We start from the raw sequence: 23,286 nt of genomic DNA, 5'->3' as shown, positions 1-23,286 counted from the left end.
CAGTTAAAAAAAAAAAAAAAAAAAACTTACCTGGACCAGGATCCAGGACGTCCATCTTCATCCCAGCAGCCAGAGGAGGTAGGACTAGTTCTGGGTCAGAATCCTCCATGAATCTCAGCAGCTTCCTGGATCCAAACACTCAGATTCACCCAAACACAAACCGGATCATTCCTCCACAGACCTGATCTTCCTCCAACTCTTCACTGACTTCCTCTCCCTGCTATCTTTGTTATTGTTAGCTTAGCACACAGGTGTGTCCAGTTTATGACCTCACTTCCTGTCTCACTTCCTGCCAAGTTAAAAGAAAAAATCTTTTCTGCTGCTCAGGGAGGAACATTTCCTCACATCAACTTCTGTGGACAGTTTCAACATTACTCACAATTTGTCCGAAATGACTCAAAATATTTCCAAAAGTAATTTAATATTACACAGCTCACACTCTGTGCAAAATGAGTTCAGATGATTTGATTTCTGGCCAAAATGACCCAAACTCAGTTAAAATGTATCCAAAAGAACATGGCACTGGTCTTAGATGACTCAAATTCAGGCTAAACTCATTCAAAATGATCATAAAGTTTGACCAAAAGTACTTGAAACTTTTCCAGAATGACTGGATCTCGGCCAAAAAACTTCAAATTGTCCAAGACTTCACAAAATGACACCAAAATTGTTCAAAAAAAGCTAAATTAGCCCCTGGTTACTTGAAATGTCCCCCAGATGACTACATTTTCCTAAATGACTCAAAATATTCCCTAAATAACACAAAACAGTACGTGCAAACTGGGCCTAAATTCCTGTTTTTGTCGTTTTGTGTCTCAGTTTTATTTCTTTGTGTCTCAGTTTTGTCAAATATATCAGTTTACGGTCAGAGGTGGGAAAAACAGCAAATAATCACATTTAAGAAGCAGAAACCAGAGTTTAGATGTTTTTTATTTAAAACTTGCAGCTACAGAACAGAACTGACATTCAAGGTTCAAGCTTTATTTTGAAAGGGGAGTCATCGACATTCAAGAGTCCTCTACTTCCTGATTACATCTAAAAGCTTCTGATTTAATGGAAGACGCTGCTCTCAGGTTTCCATCACGTCTCCACGATAAGAGCTAAGGTCTGGACGTCATCCAGGAGGTTCTGTAAAGGTTCTGTAAAGGTTCCACTAAGGTTCCCCTGAGGTTCTGCTGTTATGGGACGTTCACCGCCCTCATGATGTTGGTGTGACCGGAGCTTGGAATCCATCCTGTCACCACGATCACCATGTCACCGGATTTAAAGAAGCCTCGGGCCTTTCCTGTGGAGGATTAGACGGATTTATGGACGGATCATTATTCCACAACTGGGCGAGAAGCAAAACGACAAAACTGACACAAAACAACAAACGAGACACAAAACGAAAAAAACTAGACACAAAGGACAAACCTCATCACCAGGTTCTGCTAACATGTGTTGGGACACTTTTTATGAATAATAATTATTATTATTTTAAATATCATGTTGATTAAAAAATGTTCCCACAATTACAGAGACATGAATGAAAAAATAAGAACAAAAGTAGATGTAGATTAGATTCTGTTTGGTCTTTAGGGGGACAAGAGAAAATGGGACTGTAGGGGAACTCAAGACTTATTTGGTATTTTATAAACTTGTCCTTGTTTTTATAGATTTGGTCTCAGAAATACTGATGTTTTAGGGTTTAATACGTGGATTATGGGATGTAAAGCTCTGGACTGACTGTTATAAGAGGCAGAAAGAAGAGAAACCAACTGACCGATGTCCATCCCAAAGTTGACTCTGCCGTCCACGTCGTCGGCCCAAACCGGAGCAGGAAGTGGATGGTAGAGGACAGGAAACACTCCTCTGAGCAGCTGGGACTGACGGGCCACCTGAGGCATTCAGCAGAAAACACTCACATCATTTTCTGTGTCAACTTGGTCGGTTTGTGTCCTGTTTTGATTGTTTGTCTCGTTTTTGTCATTTTGTCTCTCAGTTTTGTTGTTTTGAGTCTCGTTTGTGTTTTTTTCTGTCTCTTTGTGACAGTTTTGACTCAGGAACGATTCGGGGAAAACCTGTAAAATACCCTTTAAAAATACGTATCATCTTTAAATTGCCTTATACATAATTTTTCCTTCAAAAACGTGAAATATTATTAATTCTACATTTTCTTGATCATTTAAATACGGTTTAAAAAAATATTTTATGGTCACGTAAAATATTTTACAATTTTTACATTGACAATAATGACAGTTTTGATTTGCTTTTTTTAACCATAAAAATATGAATAATCGTAATAAAATAAAAAATATTATTTGTAATTGAATAAAACAGGTAAAATCTTCAAAATGCAGTAAAGTGCAGTTGAACAGAGCTGAAAATGTTTTTCCAGTTTTCTTCTCTAAAGAGGGCGCTGACGGATTGCTTTAAAATGATAAATGTTATTTCATGAGCTCACAACTAAATGTTCTGCAGAAACCTCTATAAAACGTAAATACAGCCTCTAATAAAGCTGCTGATCAGTGAGTTCTGTTTACAGCAGCACATATTTTACAAAAGTGAGTCATCCTCAGTAAAACCGTGTTTCAGCAGGAAGGCAGCCGAGTTATTAGATTTAACCCTGTAAGACCTAAATATAGAAACAAAATGAGCACAAGAGAAAAAAAAGAAAATGTAACAAATATAGGAAAAGAGTAAAAATACATAAATAATAGAATAATATTCAAAAAAATAAACTGATGGTATATTTATGCAACAGTGAACTTCAAAGGGTTAAAGAAAAATCTGATTTTCACCTGCGGACTCCTGGTGACGGCGATGATCGGACACCGAGGACGATACCTGGACAGCAGGTGAGCCGACCTGGATGGAAAGAATTACATAATTAATAATTATATAGCGTCACAAATGGACGACACCTCAGTGGAAGAAACTGAAGCAGCTTCATGAACGTCATTCACCTGAAATAAAATGATATAAAAACTGCAGAAAACGTAAAATAAATGAATCTAGAAAAACAGAGATGACTGAGGGAGACCACATGACACCTCTGAAGCACGGTGGAGGCAGCATCATGATGTGAAGCACGGTGGAGGCAGCATCATGATGAAGCATGGTGGAAGCAGCATCATGGTGTTCTGTTGTATTTCCAGTCTTCTGTATTGTACATAGGGAGATGTTCATGTGCGTTTCTGGAGCAGAGGTATTTTATATCAGGTTGGGGACCAACAGAAGGTGATAAAAACATTAAACAGCATCAGGCTCTCCTTCAGGGTCAGCAAACATTCTTGTAATATTCAGTCTGAAGCTCTGGGATAAAAACATGTGGAACCTTCAGAGAACCTGAACTCTTTTTATTCAGGTTGAAACCTTCAGTGTGTCTCTGAACACATGGCCGGATTCCAAGGATTAACATTCATCCTGATGATTTAGCAGCTCCAGGCCACAGATACTCAGTGTTTTAGGTTTCATTTCATGTTTTGGTTGTTTCTCCCAAATGTGAAGCAGCAGCCGCTTAGCTCAGAGATGAAGGAGGGAAGAATCCAACCACAGACAGCACAAACATGTTCAACCAGAGAAGAAACTATTTTCACAGATTTTAATCTTGTCTGCTGTCATCTGTCTGGTTGTGTTGATGCTAAGCTAAGCTAATTGGATGCTGACTCCAGGTTTATATGCGATGGCTGTGTTATGCTAAGGTAAGCCAACTGGCTGCTGTCTCCAGGTGTATATGTGATGGTTGTGTTGATGCTAAGCTAACTGGCTGCTGTCTCCAGGTTTATATGTGATGGTTGTGTTGATGCTAAGCTAAGCTAAATGGTTGCTGACTCCAGGTTTATATGCGATGGCTGTGTTATGCTAAGCTAAGCTAACTGGCTGCTGTCTCCAGGTTTATATGTGATGGTTGTGTTGATGCTAAGCTAAGCTAAATGGTTGCTGACTCCAGGTTTATATGCGATGGCTGTGTTATGCTAAGCTAAGCTAACTGGCTGCTGTCTCCAGGTGTATATGTGATGGTTGTGTTGATGCTAAGCCAACCGACTGCTGACTCCAGGTTTATATGTGATGGTAGTGTTGATGCTAAGCTAAGCTAACTGGCTGCTGACTCCAGGTTTATATTCGATGGTTGTGTTGATGCTAAGCTAATTGGATGCTGACTCCAGGTTTATATGTGATGGCTGTGTTATGCTAAGCTAAGCTAACTGGCTGCTGACTCCAGGTTTATATTCGATGGTTGTGTTATGCTAAGCTAAGCTAACTGGCTGCTGTCTCCAGGTTTATATGTGATGGTTGTGTTGATGCTAAGCCAACCGACTGCTGACTCCAGGTTTATATGTGATGGTAGTGTTGATGCTAAGCTAAGCTAACTGGCTGCTGACTCCAGGTTTATATGTGATGGTAGTGTTGATGCTAAGCTAATTGGATGCTGACTCCAGGTTTATATGTGATGGCTGTGTTATGCTAAGCTAAGCTAACTGGCTGCTGTCTCCAGGTTTATATGTGATGGTTGTGTTGATGCTAAGCTAAGCTAAAAGGTTGCTGACTCCAAGTTTATATGCGATGGCTGTGTTATGCTAAGCTAAGCTAACTGGCTGCTGTCTCCAGGTGTATATGTGATGGTTGTGTTGATGCTAAGCTAAAAGGTTGCTGACTCCAGGTTTATATGCGATGGCTGTGTTATGCTAAGCTAAGCTAACTGGCTGCTGTCTCCAGGTGTATATGTGATGGTTGTGTTGATGCTAAGCTAAAAGGTTGCTGACTCCAGGTTTATATGCGATGGTAGTGTTGATGCTAAGCTAAGCTAAATGGTTGCTGACTCCAGGTTTATATGCGATGGCTGTGTTATGCTAAGCTAAGCTAACTGGCTGCTGTCTCCAGGTTTATATGTGATGGTTGTGTTGATGCTAAGCTAAGCTAAAAGGTTGCTGACTCCAGGTTTATATGCGATGGCTGTGTTATGCTAAGCTAAGCTAACTGGCTGCTGTCTCCAGGTGTATATGTGATGGTTGTGTTGATGCTAAGCTAAAAGGTTGCTGACTCCAGGTTTATATGCGATGGCTGTGTTATGCTAAGCTAAGCTAACTGGCTGCTGTCTCCAGGTGTATATGTGATGGTTGTGTTGATGCTAAGCTAAAAGGTTGCTGACTCCAGGTTTATATGCGATGGTAGTGTTGATGCTAAGCTAAGCTAAATGGTTGCTGACTCCAGGTTTATATGCGATGGCTGTGTTATGCTAAGCTAAGCTAACTGGCTGCTGTCTCCAGGTTTATATGTGATGGTTGTGTTGATGCTAAGCTAAGCTAAATGGTTGCTGACTCCAGGTTTATATGCGATGGCTGTGTTATGCTAAGCTAAGCTAACTGGCTGCTGTCTCCAGGTGTATATGTGATGGTTGTGTTGATGCTAAGCCAACCGACTGCTGACTCCAGGTTTATATGTGATGGTAGTGTTGATGCTAAGCTAAGCTAACTGGCTGCTGACTCCAGGTTTATATGTGATGGTAGTGTTGATGCTAAGCTAATTGGATGCTGACTCCAGGTTTATATGTGATGGCTGTGTTATGCTAAGCTAAGCTAACTGACTGCTGTCTCCAGGTTTATATGTGATGGTTGTGTTATGCTAAGCTAAGCTAACTGGCTGCTGTCTCCAGGTTTATATGTGATGGTTGTGTTGATGCTAAGCCAACCGACTGCTGACTCCAGGTTTATATGTGATGGTAGTGTTGATGCTAAGCTAAGCTAACTGGCTGCTGACTCCAGGTTTATATGTGATGGTAGTGTTGATGCTAAGCTAATTGGATGCTGACTCCAGGTTTATATGTGATGGCTGTGTTATGCTAAGCTAAGCTAACTGACTGCTGTCTCCAGGTTTATATGTGATGGTTGTGTTGATGCTAAGCTAAAAGGTTGCTGACTCCAGGTTTATATGCGATGGTAGTGTTGATGCTAAGCTAAGCTAAATGGTTGCTGACTCCAGGTTTATATTCGATGGTTGTGTTATGCCAAGCTAAGCTAAGCGTCTGCTGATTCCAGGTTAATATGTGATGGTTGTGTTGATGCTAATCTAACTGTGATACTCAAACATCAGACAGTAAATCCTTCTCCTGGGGTGTGTTTGCTTTGCTGACCTGCCGCTGCTGGTGAGGACGATGATGGCTCCAGCGCAGCATTTGAAGGATGACTCGACGGCGCCGATGGCCGTGACCTCGGTGGGGTCAGAGGACAGCGGCGTCAGGCGGCGGAGCTCCTCGAACAGCTGCTGGTGGAAGATGGCGGCTTCGGCCTCCCTGCAGATCTGAGGGACGAGAGGACGGAGGTTACCGGAGTTCATCACATCAGCGACACAACAGCAGACACACAGACACACACCGAGTGCATCATGGCCACTGCCTCCACAGGAAACAGGCCTTTGGCGGTTTCTCCAGATAGCATCACGCAGTCGGCGCCGTCCAGCACGGCGTTGGCCACGTCACTGCTCTCCGCTCTGGTGGGTCGAGGGTGAGACACCATGCTCTCCAGCATCTACACAACACACAAACACTGGTGGGAATCTTAACATTTGCACACATCACACCTTCATATATGCATTTACACCAAAAAAGGTCTACAGTTTGATTTAACTAAGCAAAGGGGTAAGGGCCTTCCAAATTACCCAAAATGATTAAAAATGTGTCTGATATGAGCTAAAAATTGTCCAGAATGACTTAAAATGGTCAAAAATGAGATAAAAATAGCTCAAAATGATTTAAAAATTGTCTTCTATGAGGTAAAAATTACCCACAATTAGCTAAAATTTCCGTGATATGAGCTAAAAGTTGTCCAAAATGATTTAAAATAGTCAAAAATAGTCAAAATAGCTCAAAATGAGTTAAAAATTGTCTGAAATGAGATTTTAAAAATGATCCAAAATTAGGAGAAGTTTGTGTGACGCCCCCAAAACATCCTCAGAACAGAGCAACCAAACTGTTCCACCGTTGTTAAAATATCCCATCAAGCAATGTTTTATAAAAACCATCTGATGTTATTATCTCTAACATCTGGAGAACATTTTGTGAATGTTGGTTTGAGAACGTTCCTCCTTTGTTGTGATGGAACATATTCTGTGTTTCTGACTACGTCCTCTGAATGTTGACATCAGGACCTCAAACAGAGGAACTGTACAAACGTTCTTTACACGTTTAGAACGTTTGTTGTCCAATGTTGTGGGAACGTTCCCTGCCAGCTGGGAGAACTAAAGATGTTCCAGAAATGTTTGGTGATGATGTTGTCAAACTGTTCTGCTCTAATGTCACACAGAACGTTCCTCCTTTGCAACCAAACTGTTCCACCGTTGTTCAAATATCCCATCAGAGGAATGTTTTATAAAAGTCATCTGACGCCTCGCTAACATCTGGAGAACGTTTGTTTGGTTCCTGAAACGTTGGTTCCTAAACGTTGAACTTAAAAGGTTCTCTGGATGTTTGATTTAAACCTTTACTTCAGAAATGACTGCAGAGCGTTGTGGGAACGTTTTCCCAGCCAGATGTTGTGTTCCAGATGTTAGAACCTGAAAAGCACTAAATGAGACCAGATCCCCTCAATCACAGTCTGACGTCACCAAACGAGCTCCAGGCTGGACCTGATGCTGGACCCGATGCTGGACCCGATGCTGGACCCGATGCTGGACCTGATGCTGGACCCGATGCTGGACCCGATGCTGGACCCGATGCTGGACCCGATGCTGGACATGATGCTGGACCCGATGCTGGACCCGATGCTGGACCCGATGCTGGACCCGATGCTGGACCCGATGCTGGACCCGATGCTGGACATGATGCTGGACCTGATGCTGGACCCGATGCTGGACCCGATGCTGGACATGATGCTGGACCTGATGCTGGACATGATGCTGGACCCGATGCTGGACCTGATGCTGGACCTGATGCTGGACATGATGCTGGACCTGATGCTGGACCCGATGCTGGACCCGATGCTGGACCCGATGCTGGACCTGATGCTGGACCCGATGCTGGACCCGATGCTGGACCCGATGCTGGACCCGATGCTGGACATGATGCTGGACCTGATGCTGGACCCGATGCTGGACCCGATGCTGGACCTGATGCTGGACCTGATGCTGGACATGATGCTGGACATGATGCTGGACCTGATGCTGGATCCGATGCTGGACCTGATGCTGGACCTGATGCTGGACCCGATGCTGGACCCGATGCTGGACATGATGCTGGACCTGATGCTGGACCCGATGCTGGACCCGATGCTGGACCTGATGCTGGACCTGATGCTGGACATGATGCTGGACATGATGCTGGACCTGATGCTGGACCCGATGCTGGACCCGATGCTGGACCCGATGCTGGACATGATGCTGGACCCGATGCTGGACATGATGCTGGACCTGATGCTGGATCCGATGCTGGACCCGATGCTGGACATGATGCTGGACATGATGCTGGACCTGATGCTGGACCCGATGCTGGACATGATGCTGGACCTGATGCTGGATCCGATGCTGGACCCGATGCTGGACCCGATGCTGGACCCGATGCTGGACCCGATGCTGGACCCGATGCTGGACATGATGCTGGATCCGATGCTGGACCCGATGCTGGATCCGATGCTGGACCCGATGCTGGACATGATGCTGGACATGATGCTGGACATGATGCTGTTCAGGTCTAATTCATTCATTCATGGACTTTTAAGCTCCGTCTTTACTTCATTACATGCATCGTAATCCTTCATTTACCATTTCTAACCATGATAATGAATATAAACTAATAATTTGTCCAACCTACGGCTCATGTTTCACCCCCAGCTGTCCCTAATCATTTTTAATGGAGCGTTACCTTCTTAAAAATGGAACATGAACAAACTCTGTTTTCACGGTTCTACTGCTGCCGTCCTGCAGCTTCGTTGACTCACGTCTTCGTTCTGACCTCATCTAATCCTCCATCGGCTCCAGACTCCTGAATAAACCTCCGTCTGTCTGCTTCTATTGACTTGTTACTCCTCCCTCTGAAAACCACACCAACCTGCACAGAGCGTTCACTACTGATGGATTCATCGATCGCATCGTTCAATGGTTCCTCTTAGAGCGATAAAAGACCACGTTTATCACTTTATGTCCATTTTCTCTGTTTTTCAGAGATTTAATAGACATGCTGAGATCACAGAAGCATGAATTTACCCAGAAAACATCTGAAAACTCGTCAACATCTGTCTTTACATTCAGGACATTTCACAGTTTATTAAGAACCTAAATGTGTTTGTTCTTTTACTTTCTTCTTTGGACAAAATACATGCCTTTTTGAAGCCCTAAGATGCGACACAAGCCAGACAAAAAAACGACAAAACCATGAGACAAACGACAAAAAAATGACAAAAGCAACAAAAACAAGACACAAGTGAAACAAATAAAAACACAAAATGACACAGAAAACAACTAATAAAGCGAAACATAAAACAACAAAAGCAAGAAACAAAACAACAAAAAATGAGACAAATGACACAAGCGAGACAAAAACCCCACAAAATGACAAAACGATACACAAAGCAGCAAATAAAGCAAAACACAAAATGACAGAAACGTTACCTGCGTCGCACAGATGACCGGTTTGCCGGCGGAGTTGCAGCGTCCGATCATCATCTTCTGGGCGATGAAGACCTTCTCCGCCGGGATCTCGATGCCCAGGTCGCCCCTGGCAACCATCACGCCGTCACTCTCGGCCAGGATCTCCTCGAAGCTGGAGTATGGATCAGAGCGAAAAGGAGGCGAAGAAAAGGAGGAACGAGTTAATGAAGTGTGGGATTTAAATCCTCCAAATCCAGATGTGAAAGCAGCAGCAGGAGGTGAAGATCTAAGCAGCTGAAGGAGACGTCAGACATTCATCAGAAATGGAAAACTTTATCTCTAGTCAGCAGCAGGAGATGAGAGATGGAGGTCTGACAGCTTTAAGTCACCAGAGATCCTCCATGATGGAGCCATGGTTCCTGCTTGAACCTCATCACTGCTTCATGACGTCTTCCTCCACGCCAGTCTGAAGTCCACGATGTTTTAGAAGAACATTCTTCATGCGTTACCTCATGAACATCATATACAGAATGTTTTATTGTTGCTTTTTAACGTTTCACTGTTTTGTTGACGTTTGATTGTCTTTTTCTTAATGTTGTTCTGTTAATTTTTCATGTTTTATTAATGACTTATTGTGTGTTGTTGATGTTTATAGTCTTTTTTTAACGCTTCACTGTTGCTTTTTAATGTGTTGTCTAATGTTTTATTGTGTTTTTTGATGATTTATTGCATTTTATTGATGTTTTATAGTGTTTATTGAATGTTTGATTGCTACTTTTTACTGTGTTTTCTAAGTTGTTCTTCCTTTTTTCATGGAACATTGTCTGGATAAAATCTTGAAAACGTTCTCCAGACGTTGGATTGAGAACATCATTGTGGAAAAGTTTAGTAGGTTTTCTAATGTGTTCCTCAACAACATCTTGAGAACATGGACTCACTTCACGACTCCCTGCCGACTCTCCACCTTGCTGATGACCTTGATTCCTCGTCCGTGGGCTCCCAGGGCCCTCCGGACGTCCTTCACGTCCTGCGCTGAGCGGATGAAGCTGGCGAACACCATGTCGACGCCCTGAGCCACGCCGAAGCGAAGGTCGGCCTCGTCGCGCTCGCTGACCGCCTGCATCCCAATCAGGTCGCAGCCTGGCAGGTTGACGCCTTTACGGCTGCAGAGGACGCCGCCGGCCTCCACCACGGTGTCCACCCAGTCTGGACCTGCAGAGGAACCGTGGAGAAGGAGGTTCTGTCAGGAGACTAACATCACACAGAAGGTTTTTATGGGAATAAAAGCTTCCATCCATTTGTAAAGTCCATGAATATCATGACAGTCTTCAGTCTCCAAAGGCTCCTAGAACTCATCATCGAAACATGAATCTTTGTCATGAAAACCAATCATGGATTTTAGTTCCTTCACATATTTATTTAAGGTCTTCTGGAAATACGACTACAGATATCAAAAATATACTGACAGAAATACTAATATTTGGTTCATTTCCACCTCGGTTCAGTTCTTCTGGTTTCAATCTTCTAGTTTGTCTTCGACTCCTCTGGACTCTAACCCTACCATCAAGCATGGAGGTGGCGGTATCATTATACTTCCAATTCTGGTGCAGTTCCACTCCATTTGTTGTCTTTCTTGTCCAAAATGACTAAAAACCTGTCTAAAGTTCTCCAGATTGACTCCAGAATCGTCCGAGGTGACTGGAAATATGTCTGAAATTATTCTCAAAAACTGGAACTGGTTCAGTTCCACTAAACTTGTGGTCTTTCCGACTTGGTTCTTCAGGTTCTTGATGGGTCCATTTGAAACCAGTCCCTAAAAAGGTCTAAAACCAGGACCAAAATCAGGCATAAACCAGTCCAAAACAATGTTCAGAACCAGTGCTGAAAAAGTCTAAAACCAAACCTAAGCTACTCTTAGAAACCAGTCCTCATTCAGGACCAGATCTGAGCTCCTCAGACATTCCCCCTGTAGAGTTTGAGTCTAATGAGTGGATCTAATGGTTCTGTTTAAACTGGATCAGAGGAGTCAGCAGCTGTAGTCGACTGGAATCACTCAGAAGACGTTAAGAGACCAAGAAACTCAGAAAAGCTATCCCCAAAACTTATCATATAAGTTGTGTAACATCAGTTTGAGCATCGTATCCTCTAATCTTTACCCATTTCTTTGACTTTGAGGGCGATGAGTCCGTCGTCGATGTAGATCCGTCTCCCTTTGCTGAGGACTTTGGGCAGGCTGGGATAGTCGACCCAGATCAGCGACCCGTCTGTCTTGTCTTTATCGTCTGCTGCCGTCAGGACTCGAACGCTGCTGCCTTTCTGCAGCTCCACCTCCTCCTCCACCTTCTGAAAACACGAATCATGACAGGAAGAGATCTCAGGACTTAAAGTAATGATGTAATGACCGCTAAAACAAGAAGGACTGCTGGAGTTTACGAGACCTAAAATGATGCAGAAAAGGAAGAAACTTGTGCAGAAAGATCAGCTTCCAGAAGCTCCTGAGCTCCTCAAACAAAACTTCCACCACTGGAAGATATTCCATGACTATTATCATTATTAACATCATGTTACACATTATTAGATCATTTTCTGTCACTTTGATGTTTTTCAGATTTTCTGGTACGTTTTGGTCGCTTTATGCATTTTTAGGACAGTTTTGTCTTATTTCTGTCGCTTTGCCTTCATTTCTTTCTCATTTTGTGTCTTGTTTTGGTCATTTTTTGTGACTCTTTAGGACATTTTTGTCGTTTTGTGGTCACGCTGTCCCACTGTGCTGTTTCGTGTCTCTGTATTCTCCGTCTGGTTTTTCTTGTTTTGCTTCTTATTTTTTCTCACTTTGCGTCTTGTTTTGGTCGTTCTTTGACAGTTTTGTCTCTTTATGGTCATTTTGTGTTTCCTTTTTTGGTTCGTCTTCTAATGAAACTACTCAGCAGGTTTTAGAGCATTTCCTCTGTTTTCCTGCAGCTTCGGTTATTTGTCAGTAAAAGAACGAATATTTTCTGCACGTTTCTGGTCGGTTAAACCGTCTGACGGATGGAAGGCAGCGTGCTCACCCCTTTCACTAATCCGGTTCTGATCTCCGGCCCCTTGGTGTCCAGAGCGATGGCGACCGACCGGTAGTACAGCGGGTCGGAGGTCACCGTCTCCACCGCCTCCCGGATGTTCTTGATGGTTTCTCCGTGATACTGGAAGAGACAGAAGATCAATACGAGGAAAAGAGGAGAGACACCAAAGACAGACCGACGTCCTCTGAACCTACTTCATGAGAGCCGTGAGAGAAATTCAGACGAGCGATGTTCATCCCAGCTTTCACCATCTCCTGGAGCTTGGAGATCGATCGAGAGGCCGGACCTGAAGGAAATAAGAGCCAAAGAATCCACATTTATTCAAATATTTAACCCTCTGAACTCCAGAAACACGATAAAACGTGAAAACACAACAGAATGATTTTTAAAAAGATGATAAAATACACATGAAAACATTAAAACCGACAGTAAAACATCAACAAACGACAATTAAATGTCATAAAACATGTTAAAAAACACTAAAAAGCAACTATAAAACCTCATTAAATGGCAATAAAATGCATTAAAACACTAAAAACAACAAGTAAAGCATTGCAAAAAGACAATCAACCCTCAACAGGACACAAAAACACTAAAAATCAGCAGCAAATCATTAAGAAGACGCAGTAAAACACTAAAAATCAGCAGCAAATCATTAAGAAGACGCAGTAAAACACTAAAAATCAGCAGCAAATCATTAAGAAGACGCAGTAAAACACTAAAAATCAGCAGCAAATCATTAAGAAGACGCAGTAAAACACTAAAAATCAGCAGCAAATCATTAAGAAGACGCAGTAAAACACTAAAAATCAGCAGCAAATTATTAAGAAGACGCAGTAAAACACTAAAAATCAGCAGCAAATTATTAAGAAGACGCAGTAAACACTAAAAATCAGCAGCAAATTATTAAGAAGACGCAGTAAAACACTAAAAAGCAGCAGTTAAACATCTAGAACATCCATTACAAGGTTAGAAAACACTATAAAACATTATAAATCAGCTGTAAAACCTTAAAAATACACAGTCAAACCGTTAAAAGCAACTGTAAAATGCTTAGAAAAGACAGTTAAAGCTTTAAAGTAAAGCAGTCAGAGAGGACAATAAAAGCTTTTGGTAATGGTAAAACGTTTAAAAGTAAATCTAAAACATTAAGACGAGACAATAAAAGGGTTGAAAACAGAGCAAAGAGAAAGAAAAGACAATTAAATGTTAGAAAGCAACAATAAACATGAAGAAAAGACAAAACAATAAAAATATTAAAAAGCAACAGTACAATGTTAAAAAAGAAAAGAAAACCCAATAAAAACAGTAAAAGCAAAAGACAGCAGTAAGAAAACACAGTAAAACACTGAAAAGCAGCAGTAAAATATTTTTAAAAAGACAAGAAATGTTAGAAAACAAAAGTTAAACATAAAGAAAAGACATTAAAGTTCATTAAAAACACTAAAAAGAAAGAGAAAGCAGAAAAAACAAAGTGAAAACAGCAGTAAAACTGGGTAAAGTGTTCAGAATAAACTCACCGATGGTGCAGATGATGTTGGTGTTCCTCGCTGTGATTGGCTCCTGGTCGATGTCCAGCAGACACAGGTGTTCCAGGAAGGTGTCGGCCATGCTGGCGTCCAGCTGCTGCCGCTGGATGAAGGAGTCGGGCAGCGCCATGGCCTCCGAGTATCTCCGGATCAGAGCTGGAGGCAGAAACCAGCGGCTTGGTTAGAGTCTGAATCCACCCAGAAGACGAACCAAGACAGAAGAGTTGAACTGGAAACAACCACAGAGTTCCTGCTTCGGTTCTGGATTAAAAATCACCATCAAATGTCCTGTTTAGTCCAAAGATCTTCACGGCGTTTCACTGCAAAAACTACCAAGCAGCATTTCACTGCACTTCAGTCTCTCATCGGTGTCATTTCATGTCCTGTCCTTTTGGTCATTTTGTTTGTGCCCTTTTTATGTTCATATTTGACGCGTTTCTGTAGTTTTCTTTCCATTATTAAGTCTCATTTGTGTTGTTTTGTGTCACATTTTTGTCTGTTTTTACAGTGTCCTGCTGTCAACAGACATTCTTGTTTTTGGTCCAACAAAGCTTCAGATTTAGAGTTTCAGATTCAGATTAGGGACAATTCAGTTTGCAGACATGGGTCGCAGCAGGACAGGACATTAAACACACATTCTACATACATTTGACTTGGATCTGTCAAAGGTCAGGTGAAGGGTCCAGCAATAAAGTGCACAATATCCATACATACCTAAAACGCATCAAAACTACAAAACAACACTGTCACTATTATTTAAAAGCCTGACAGCAGAAGGAATAAAAGAGTTGGCGTATCGGTTTGTTTTCCTACTGGGAGTGAGATAGCGCCTCCCAGAGGGCATCAACCCAAACTTGTGCTTCAGTGCGTGGTCAGGGTGTGCAATAATACTCTTAGCTTTGTGGAGCATCCATGACCCGAGCACAAGTTCAAACAATTTTTCAGTATATTGTGCAGAAACCGTACACTGCTGTTAGTCTTTGTATTTGTTCAGTTCTTTACTGCAGCGTGGCGTCAGAGAGGTTTGTTCCACATCAGATCTGACATTAAAGCGTCGCCTGCAGGTCTCCAAGATTTACATCCAGCTGTCGGACCGTAGACGGTAGAAAACAATAAACTGCTGCTCAGATGATCTCTGACAAGCAGAAAACGACATTTTGAAAGCAGACAGCGGCTCTGATAACACGGAGGAAATATGAAAGTTCTTGTGGTGACATTTGGAGCAGATGAAAGCAGCAGATCTCAGGTTGTTTTCCAGCAGAGAACAGTTTAATAATATATAATCTAAGTCTCTGTGGGGGAAGAACTGAAGGCAAACAGACACCACGCTTCTTCAGAGGTGGTTTTATTTTCCCTCTGGTCCAGCCTGTTGTTCTACGTCCTCAACATGCAATTTAAACCAAAAAAAAAAAAAACAATCCAGAAGCAAATGACAACGGAACTGAGGGAAACTACTCACTAACGACTCTCAAATAAGTCCAACTTGCATTCACTGATTTTTTAACTGTGTGTGACTGAAGCTCAATATTTGAGTGTTTTATGGTATAAATGTGTGATTTCACATCCAGCACAGCAACATTTTCATTCATCAGCAAGCACGGTGGAGGCAGCATCATGACGTGAAGCACGGTGGAGGCAGCATCATGACGTGAAGCACGGTGGAGGCAGCATCATGATGTGAAGCATGGTGGAGGCAGCATCATGATGACGAAGCACGGTGGAGGCAGCATCATGACGTGAAGCACGGTGGAGGCAGCATCATGACGTGAAGCACGGTGGAGGCAGCATCATGATGACGAAGCACGGTGGAGGCAGCATCATGACGTGAAGCACGGTGGAGGCAGCATCATGACGTGAAGCACGGTGGAGGCAGCATCATGACGTGAAGCACGGTGGAGGCAGCATCATGACGTGAAGCACGGTGGAGGCAGCATCATGACGTGAAGCACGGTGGGAGGCAGCATCATGACGAAGCACGGTGGAGGCAGCATCATGACATGAAGCACGGTGGAGGCAGCATCATGACATGAAGCACGGTGGAGGCAGCATCATGACGTGAAGCACGGTGGAGGCAGCATCATGACGTGAGCACGGTGGAGGCAGCATCATGACGTGAAGCACGGTGGAGGCAGCATCATGACGAAGCACGGTGGAGGCAGCATCATGACGAAGCACGGTGGAGGCAGCATCATGACGTGAAGCACGGTGGAGGCAGCATCATGACGTGAAGCACGGTGAAGGCAGCATCATGACGTGAAGCACGGTGAAGGCAGTATCATGACGTGAAGCACGGTGAAGGCAGCATCATGACGAAGCACGGTGGAGGCAGCATCATGACGAAGCACGGTGGAGGCAGCATCATGACATGAAGCACGGTGGAGGCAGCATCATGACGAAGCACGGTGGAGGCAGCATCATGACGAAGCACGGTGGAGGCAGCATCATGACGAAGCACGGTGGAGGCAGCATCATGACGAAGCACGGTGGAGGCAGCATCATGACGTGAAGCACGGTGAAGGCAGCATCATGACGAAGCACGGTGGAGGCAGCATCATGACGAAGCACGGTGGAGGCAGCATCATGACGTGAAGCACGGTGGAGGCAGCATCATGACGTGAAGCACGGTGAAGGCAGCATCATGATGAAGCACGGTGGAGGCAGCATCATGACGAAGCACGGTGGAGGCAGCATCATGACGAAGCACGGTGGAGGCAGCATCATGACGAAGCACGGTGGAGACAGCATCATGACGTGAAGCACGGTGGAGGCAGCATCATGACGTGAAGCACGGTGGAGGCAGCATCATGATGTGAAGCACGGTGGAGGCAGCATCTCCTCTGGTACTGATGACATTTTGTGATCCATCAAAAAGCCATTTCCAGCTATTCACTTCTTCATATCAAACATTTACTGGTCAAACTGGTCTAACACCAGTGAGTTATGCCTCCCAGTATGAAATCCCAGTGAGTCCAGCACCAGCTGCACAAACTGAGACCATAAAGGCAGAAATAGAGCCTGTGAGTTCCTGACTGAGGCTCAGACGGAGGACAATGGCATCCATTGTAGAGGATTTCACGGTCAGTTGAGCTGCTGAGGCGAGAGGGAAGACAGATCAGGTCAGACAAGACTGAAGAGGTGAAGGAGGAAGTATCTGACGAGGAGAGGCGTTTTATTTGCTGCCGCTGTTCTTAATTTGAGTCCCTGAAGCTCTGGAGGGCAGCGATGCTCATGTGAAGAAACTCCTGGAGGATTTAAAGCTCCTTCAGCTGCTGGATTCGGTGTTATCTGTCAATGTTTTTTCCTCCCTCCACCTCCCTTTGACCCAGTTCTGCCTCACTGCTGCACACATCATTACATGTCCCACTGAGATCCTCCGACACAACCACACAAAAACGCACAAAACTGTACAAAACACACACACGTCCACCTGCAAACACACACCTGTTACTGGAAGGACGGCTATAAATAGAGCCAACGTTAGGTCAAAGACACCGGAGTTACAAAATGAGTTCTGTGGCTGATAAGATGATGTGGACACGTTAAAGCAGCGTTAAGCCTCAGACCGCTGCAGGTTTTCAGCTGATAAGTTACCCTGAGGTAAGAGGGCAGATAAAGACAAACATGAAGCTGAGTGACAAATTGAATGACCTGCTGTTGCATAATCACTCGTAAAGGGAGAAATCCTGAACCTCTTTACCTGAACACAAAACACTAACTTCTCCTGGCAACTCAAAGCAATACGAAAATGTCTAAAACTGCACGGTGGAGGCAGCATCATGATGAAGCACAGTGGAGGCAGGATCATGATGTGAAGCACGGTGGAGGCAGGATCATGATGTGAAGCATGGTGGAGCAGCATCATGATGTGAAGCATGGTGGAGGCAGCATCATGATGAAGCACGGTGGAGGCAGGATCATGATGTGAAGCACGGTGGAGGGCAGCCATCATGATGTGAAGCACGGTGGAGGCAGCATCATGATGTGAAAGCACGGTGGAGGCAGGATCATGATGTGAAGCATGGTGGAGGCAGCATCATGATGTGAAGCATGGTGGAGGCAGCATCATGATGAAGCACGGTGGAGGCAGCATCATGATGTGAAGCACGGTGGAGGCAGGATCATGATGTGAAGCATGGTGGAGGCAGCATCATGATGTGAAGCATGGTGGAGGCAGCATCATGATGAAGCACGGTGGAGGCAGGATCATGATGTGAAGCATGGTGGAGGCAGCATCATGATGTGAAGCACGGTGGAGGCAGCATCATGATGTGAAGCACGGTGGAGGCAGGATCATGATGTGAAGCATGGTGGAGGCAGCATCATGATGTGAAGCACGGTGGAGCAGCATCATGATGTGAAGCACGGTGGAGGCAGCATCATGATGTCAAGCACGGTGGTGGCGGCATCATGATGTGAAGCACGGTGGAGGCAGCATCATGATGAAGCACGGTGGTGGCGGCATCATGATGTGAAGCACGGTGGAGGCAGCATCATGATGAAGCACGGTGGAGGCAGCATCATGATGAAGCACGGGTGGAGGCAGCATCATGATGTGAAGCACGGTGGAGGCAGCATCATGATGTGAAGCACGGTGGAGGCAGCATCATGATGTGAAGCACGGTGGTGGCAGCATCATGATGTGAAGCATGGTGGAGGCAGCATCATGATGTGAAGCACGGTGGAGGCAGGATCATGATGTGAAGCATGGTGGAGGCAGCATCATGATGTGAAGCACGGTGGAGGCGGCATCATGATGTGAAGCACGGTGGTGGCAGCATCATGATGTGAAGCACGGTGGAGGCAGCATCATGATGTGAAGCACGGTGGAGGCAGCATCATGATGTGAAGCACGGTGGAGGCGGCATCATGATGTGAAGCACGGTGGTGGCAGCATCATGATGTGAAGCACGGTGGTGGCAGCATCATGATGTGAAGCACGGTGGAGGCAGCATCATGTTTCTCAGCAGGATGTTTTTTTGGTGAATTCTAATCATTTATCCAAACATTTTCTCTACAAACAAAAACCATTTCCAGCTCTTCACCTCCTTCTCATCCCACAGTAACTCCATAAACTGGTGTGGTCCCAGTCTACCAGTGAACAAACTGGTGTGGTCCCAGTCTACCAGTGAACAAACTGGTGTTGGTCCCAGTCTACCAGTGACTCCAGCACTAGTTACACTACCAGCTATAAATCAGTCCTTTAGCTCCTCGCTGAACTCACCCATTCTGATTTCCCTGAACCTCTTCCTGCTGCTCCTCTTGGTCTTATTTCTTGGCTTTGTTCTGAAATTTCCAGATGTTCTCCTCGCTCTTCTCCAGCTCTACCGTTCCGCACTCGTCTCTGGTTGAGACTCTGGTTAGTTTTTACTCCCCGACCTCCTCGTCCTTTCTCCTCCACTCCTTATCTAAATAGTCAGGGGTGCTTCGGCCAATAAGTTACTAAAATGGAAAAGCTTCGTCAACAGACACCAAAAATCAGGGTTCACGAGGTCCAGAGTGACCCAGCAGATTATACAACCCAGATCAGACGCATCACCACGCAGGACGGAATATTTCTGTGTTATATTAAAACCCACTGCTCTGGTACAGTCTTCCAAAGGTAAAATTATAGATTTCTGGTTTATTCCACTGCAGACTAAACATCTTTGCTCAGACAAACTAGACATGAGAAGATGTTGGGAGAATGTCTAATAATTATTCTGTGAGAGCAGGGGAGTTAAAGTCGTCCTAGTAGAAGCTAGATATTTAGCTAGCTGTTACTGCTGACCACTGATGGAAAACAGTCCAAAGAATGAGTCTGATCCTGATAATATGAGGTAGAGAGAGACATTCAATCAAGGCTGACAATGGATGAAAAGATGGAAAATAGAAGAGAGGACATAGCTTTGATCTACTCATTCTGTAGGAACACTGATGGAGGATGGAAACGACAAAAACCAGACAGAAAATGACAGACAACTCATCACCAGGTTCTGTTAACATGTTGTGGAACATTCCCACAATTACAGAGACATGAATGAAAAATAAGAACCATAAAAATAGATTTAAATGAGATTCTGTTTCATCAGAGATCCAGTTTGGTCATCAGGGGATGAGAAAAATGGGATTTTAGGGGAACTCCAGACTTATTTTGGATTTTATAAACAGTTTTATAACATTCTTTGCTCCTATTTTTTTTTATGGATTTGATCTCAGAACTACTGATGTTTTAAGGTTCATACGTGTATTATGGGATGTAAAACGTCCTCCAGCTCTGGAAGGACTCAAAGTCTCCACTGATGGAACTTCTTGTACTCAGATTTAGGCTTCTAGGATCTTGTAAGAACTTTTAAGTTTATTGGACCTGCGGCTGAAGCAAAATGATCAAGAAACAGTGAAAAGGACGGTTTGCTAAAAGTCATTTAAGAACGCACAGAAACAGGGTCCATCTGCAGTTATTGATCCCATAGCAGAGAAAAAGTCATGAAAAGCAGTTTGACCTTTAAATCAGAGCTCTGATGAGTCAAAGAGAAGCAAAAATAAAGCAAACCCTGCAGATGTCTGCCAACCCAGAAAAACCAACAACCTCCAGCTTTCAAAAATGCTGAAGTCATTTTGTAAAACAGATTTTCCTTCTGTTGCAGAAACCCACCGACTGATAACCTCTGTTAATCTCCAACCTTCACATCAGCACTTCCCCTCATGGATCAATGAAGTGTTTGTGGCTCTGATTAGATTAGCAAAACACAGTTCCTCATTAACTCAGGAGCTGCTGGACTCTGCTCCAAGTCCAGGAGGTTCCAGTAAAACGCTGATTCTCACATCGTTTGACTCGTTTCAGGGAGAGTTCAGGTAAAAACCGAGCGATGATGCTTAGAAAACTAAACCTGAGATGAAAAGGACGGCTCACATAAATCCATAAGGGAGGAAACCAATCTGCAAAAAACATGAAGGGTTTAAAAAATAAAACTCACAAACCAGACGAGGAACATGAGACGACCAGACAGGAAACAAACAGGAAGTAAAAATACAGGTGTTTCTATCCAGGGATCCAGCTGGAAGTCATCAGCACAATTAAAATGGAGGGAAACAGACAAAGAGCAGAAGTAAAAACACCAGCAACACACGAGCACAGAGGACTTCAAAATAAAACAGAAGGAACACACAACATGAAATTATTTACCTGATTCCTCCGTAACATAAATGTGGGTTTAACTTTGAAAGATAGTCCTAGTTTCAAACTGGTTCCCAGTGTGTTTTGGTCTCTTTAAACTGGTTCCCAGTGTGTTTTGGTCTCTTTAAACTGGTTTCCAGTGTGTTCAGGCTTCAATTTTATGTTTATTTCTGTTTTTTCTATTTTAAATGTGGTGATTAAATGATTTTACTGTGAAGCTCTTTCTTGCATTTTAAAAAATTCTCCATCAACAAAGATTCTCATCATTATTATCATTTTTATCATCATCATTATTATCATTATTATTCTAAGCAGAGAACCGTTTGGGTTGCCAGGTTGTGGAATCGTTGCCTGAAATATTAATCGCTATAATAATTATTCTGAGGCTGAAATGAAGCAGATTAAGTTCTAAATGTTCATCAGTTATTAATAAATGACTCATTCAAAAGACTAAACCGGTTGACGGAGGATCAACACCAACCAACCTGGCAACCCTGCAGTGACAGTGAATCATTTACAGACTGGATTGTTGGAACTTGTTGTTTTCAGGTTTCTCTGTTGGGTTAAACGTCCGTCAGATCCACACTGTAACGATGTTCTTCTTCTGTCGGCAGCTTCAGCTTAAATCCTTTTCTCCGTGCACGGCTCATGCATGAACTGTGGAGTAAATGATCAGCCAGAAGACAAACTGACCTTCTGCCCTGCACACATCGTCTATCTGATCTGATAACTGAAGGTCGTTTCTGAGCCCAGAGAGCTCAACCAGGTTTCACATTAAACCTTCATTCAGAACCAGCTGCAGATTAAACGAGCAAACGGTTCATTAGGAGGAAACGTGAGCGTGCACGGTGCACGAATCCTCAGGTTTACGACAAATTATGTCTCTCAGAGTCAAAGCAAACAGCAGAAATCAGGGACACGTAGAAACAAGGAAATCTGGAGCAGAAAACATCAAAGATCTGAGGTAAACTAGAAGAACAGGAAGTGGAGAGAAGAGGAGCTTTAAAGGCTGCAGGAAAGAGGAGAAGAGGAAGCTCAGGTGTTCAGGAGGACGAGGAGACCGACCTGGAGAATGTCAGGATCAGCTGTAGACTGAGCAGGAGGACGGACCAACAGGTAAACAAGCTGTGGAGGGTTAGCGCCACCTGATGGACAGGAGTGTAACGGCAGCTCAGAAAAGAAGACAGCAGGACGGTTTTAATACGACTGACTGCAGAGATTCAGAAGCACAGACAGAAGGTCTGCAGGAGGAGGGTCCAACATGAGGCCCGTGGTCCAAAAGTGGTCCTCCAGAGGGTCAACTGAGGCCCGTGGACCAAAGTGTCCCCAGGTCCATCCAGAGGGTCCGACATGAGGCCCGTGGTCCAAAAGCGGTCCTCCAGAGGGTCCGACATGAGGCCCGTGGTCCAAAAGCGGTCCTCCAGAGGGTCCGACATGAGCCCGTGGACCAAAAGCGGTCCTCCAGAGGGTCCGACATGAGGCCCGTGGTCCAAAAGCGGTCCCTCCAGAGGGTCCGACATGAGGCCGTGGTCCAAAAGCGGTCCTCCAGAGGGTCCGACATGAGGCCGTGGACCAAAAGCGGTCCTCCAGAGGGTCCGACCATGAGGCCCGTGGTCCAAAAGCGGTCCTCCAGAGGGTCCGACATGAGGCCCGTGGTCCAAAGCGGTCCTCCAGAGGGTCCATCATGAGGCCCGTGGTCCAAAAGCGGTCCTCCAGAGGGTCCGACATGAGGCCCGTGGACCAAAAGCGGTCCTCCAGAGGGTCCGACATGAGGCCCGTGGACCAAAAGCGGTCCTCCAGAGGGTCCATCATGAGGCCCGTGGACCCAAAAGCGGTCCTCAGCGGGTCCATCATGAGGCCGTGGACCAAAAAGCGGTCCTCCAGAGGTCCCATGGCCCCGTGACCAAACGGTCCTCCAGAGGTCACTGAGGCCCGTGGACCAAAAGCGGTCCTCCAGAGGGTCCGACATGAGGCCCGTGGACCA

General features: G+C 44.4%; 1 protein-coding gene and 1 long non-coding RNA gene across 10 annotated transcripts; one reads left to right on the top strand and one right to left on the bottom strand.

Moving 5' to 3' along the window:
- Positions 1-912: 912 nt before the first annotated feature.
- pklr (pyruvate kinase L/R) lies at positions 913-22,579 on the bottom strand. 2 transcript variants are annotated; one of them, XM_051957096.1, is made up of 12 exons: positions 22,368-22,579; positions 14,141-14,305; positions 12,815-12,906; positions 12,609-12,740; positions 11,715-11,901; positions 10,497-10,770; positions 9,580-9,730; positions 6,354-6,506; positions 6,113-6,279; positions 2,781-2,847; positions 1,763-1,877; positions 913-1,285 (listed from the first exon to the last, which is right to left on the bottom strand). In XM_051957096.1, exons 2-12 carry the CDS (start codon positions 14,277-14,279, stop codon positions 1,179-1,181), a joined length of 1,584 nt encoding a protein of 527 aa, XP_051813056.1. In that variant the 5' UTR covers positions 14,280-14,305; positions 22,368-22,579; the 3' UTR covers positions 913-1,178. The 2 variants fall into 2 exon arrangements, with proteins under 2 accessions (XP_051813056.1, XP_022065030.2); XM_022209338.2 differs by lacking the exon at positions 22,368-22,579 and adding an exon at positions 19,371-20,132.
- On the top strand, positions 2,867-5,951 carry LOC127536506 (uncharacterized). Of its 8 annotated transcripts, none has more exons than XR_007945519.1 (5): positions 2,867-3,683; positions 3,962-4,520; positions 4,629-4,750; positions 4,808-5,136; positions 5,194-5,307. It is a non-coding gene; the product is annotated as an uncharacterized LOC127536506 (long non-coding RNA). The 8 variants fall into 8 exon arrangements; XR_007945525.1 differs by lacking the exon at positions 2,867-3,683 and adding an exon at positions 5,853-5,951 and having other exon boundaries at positions 3,756-4,520; positions 5,194-5,362; XR_007945526.1 differs by lacking the exons at positions 2,867-3,683; positions 3,962-4,520 and adding an exon at positions 3,740-3,874 and having other exon boundaries at positions 4,591-4,750.
- Positions 22,580-23,286: the final 707 nt, after the last annotated feature.

The sequence above is a fragment of the Acanthochromis polyacanthus genome, chromosome 12 (assembly GCF_021347895.1).
Source record: "Acanthochromis polyacanthus isolate Apoly-LR-REF ecotype Palm Island chromosome 12, KAUST_Apoly_ChrSc, whole genome shotgun sequence".
Classification (NCBI taxonomy): domain Eukaryota; kingdom Metazoa; phylum Chordata; class Actinopteri; family Pomacentridae; genus Acanthochromis; species Acanthochromis polyacanthus.
This window is presented reverse-complemented; position numbering and strand designations above follow the sequence as displayed.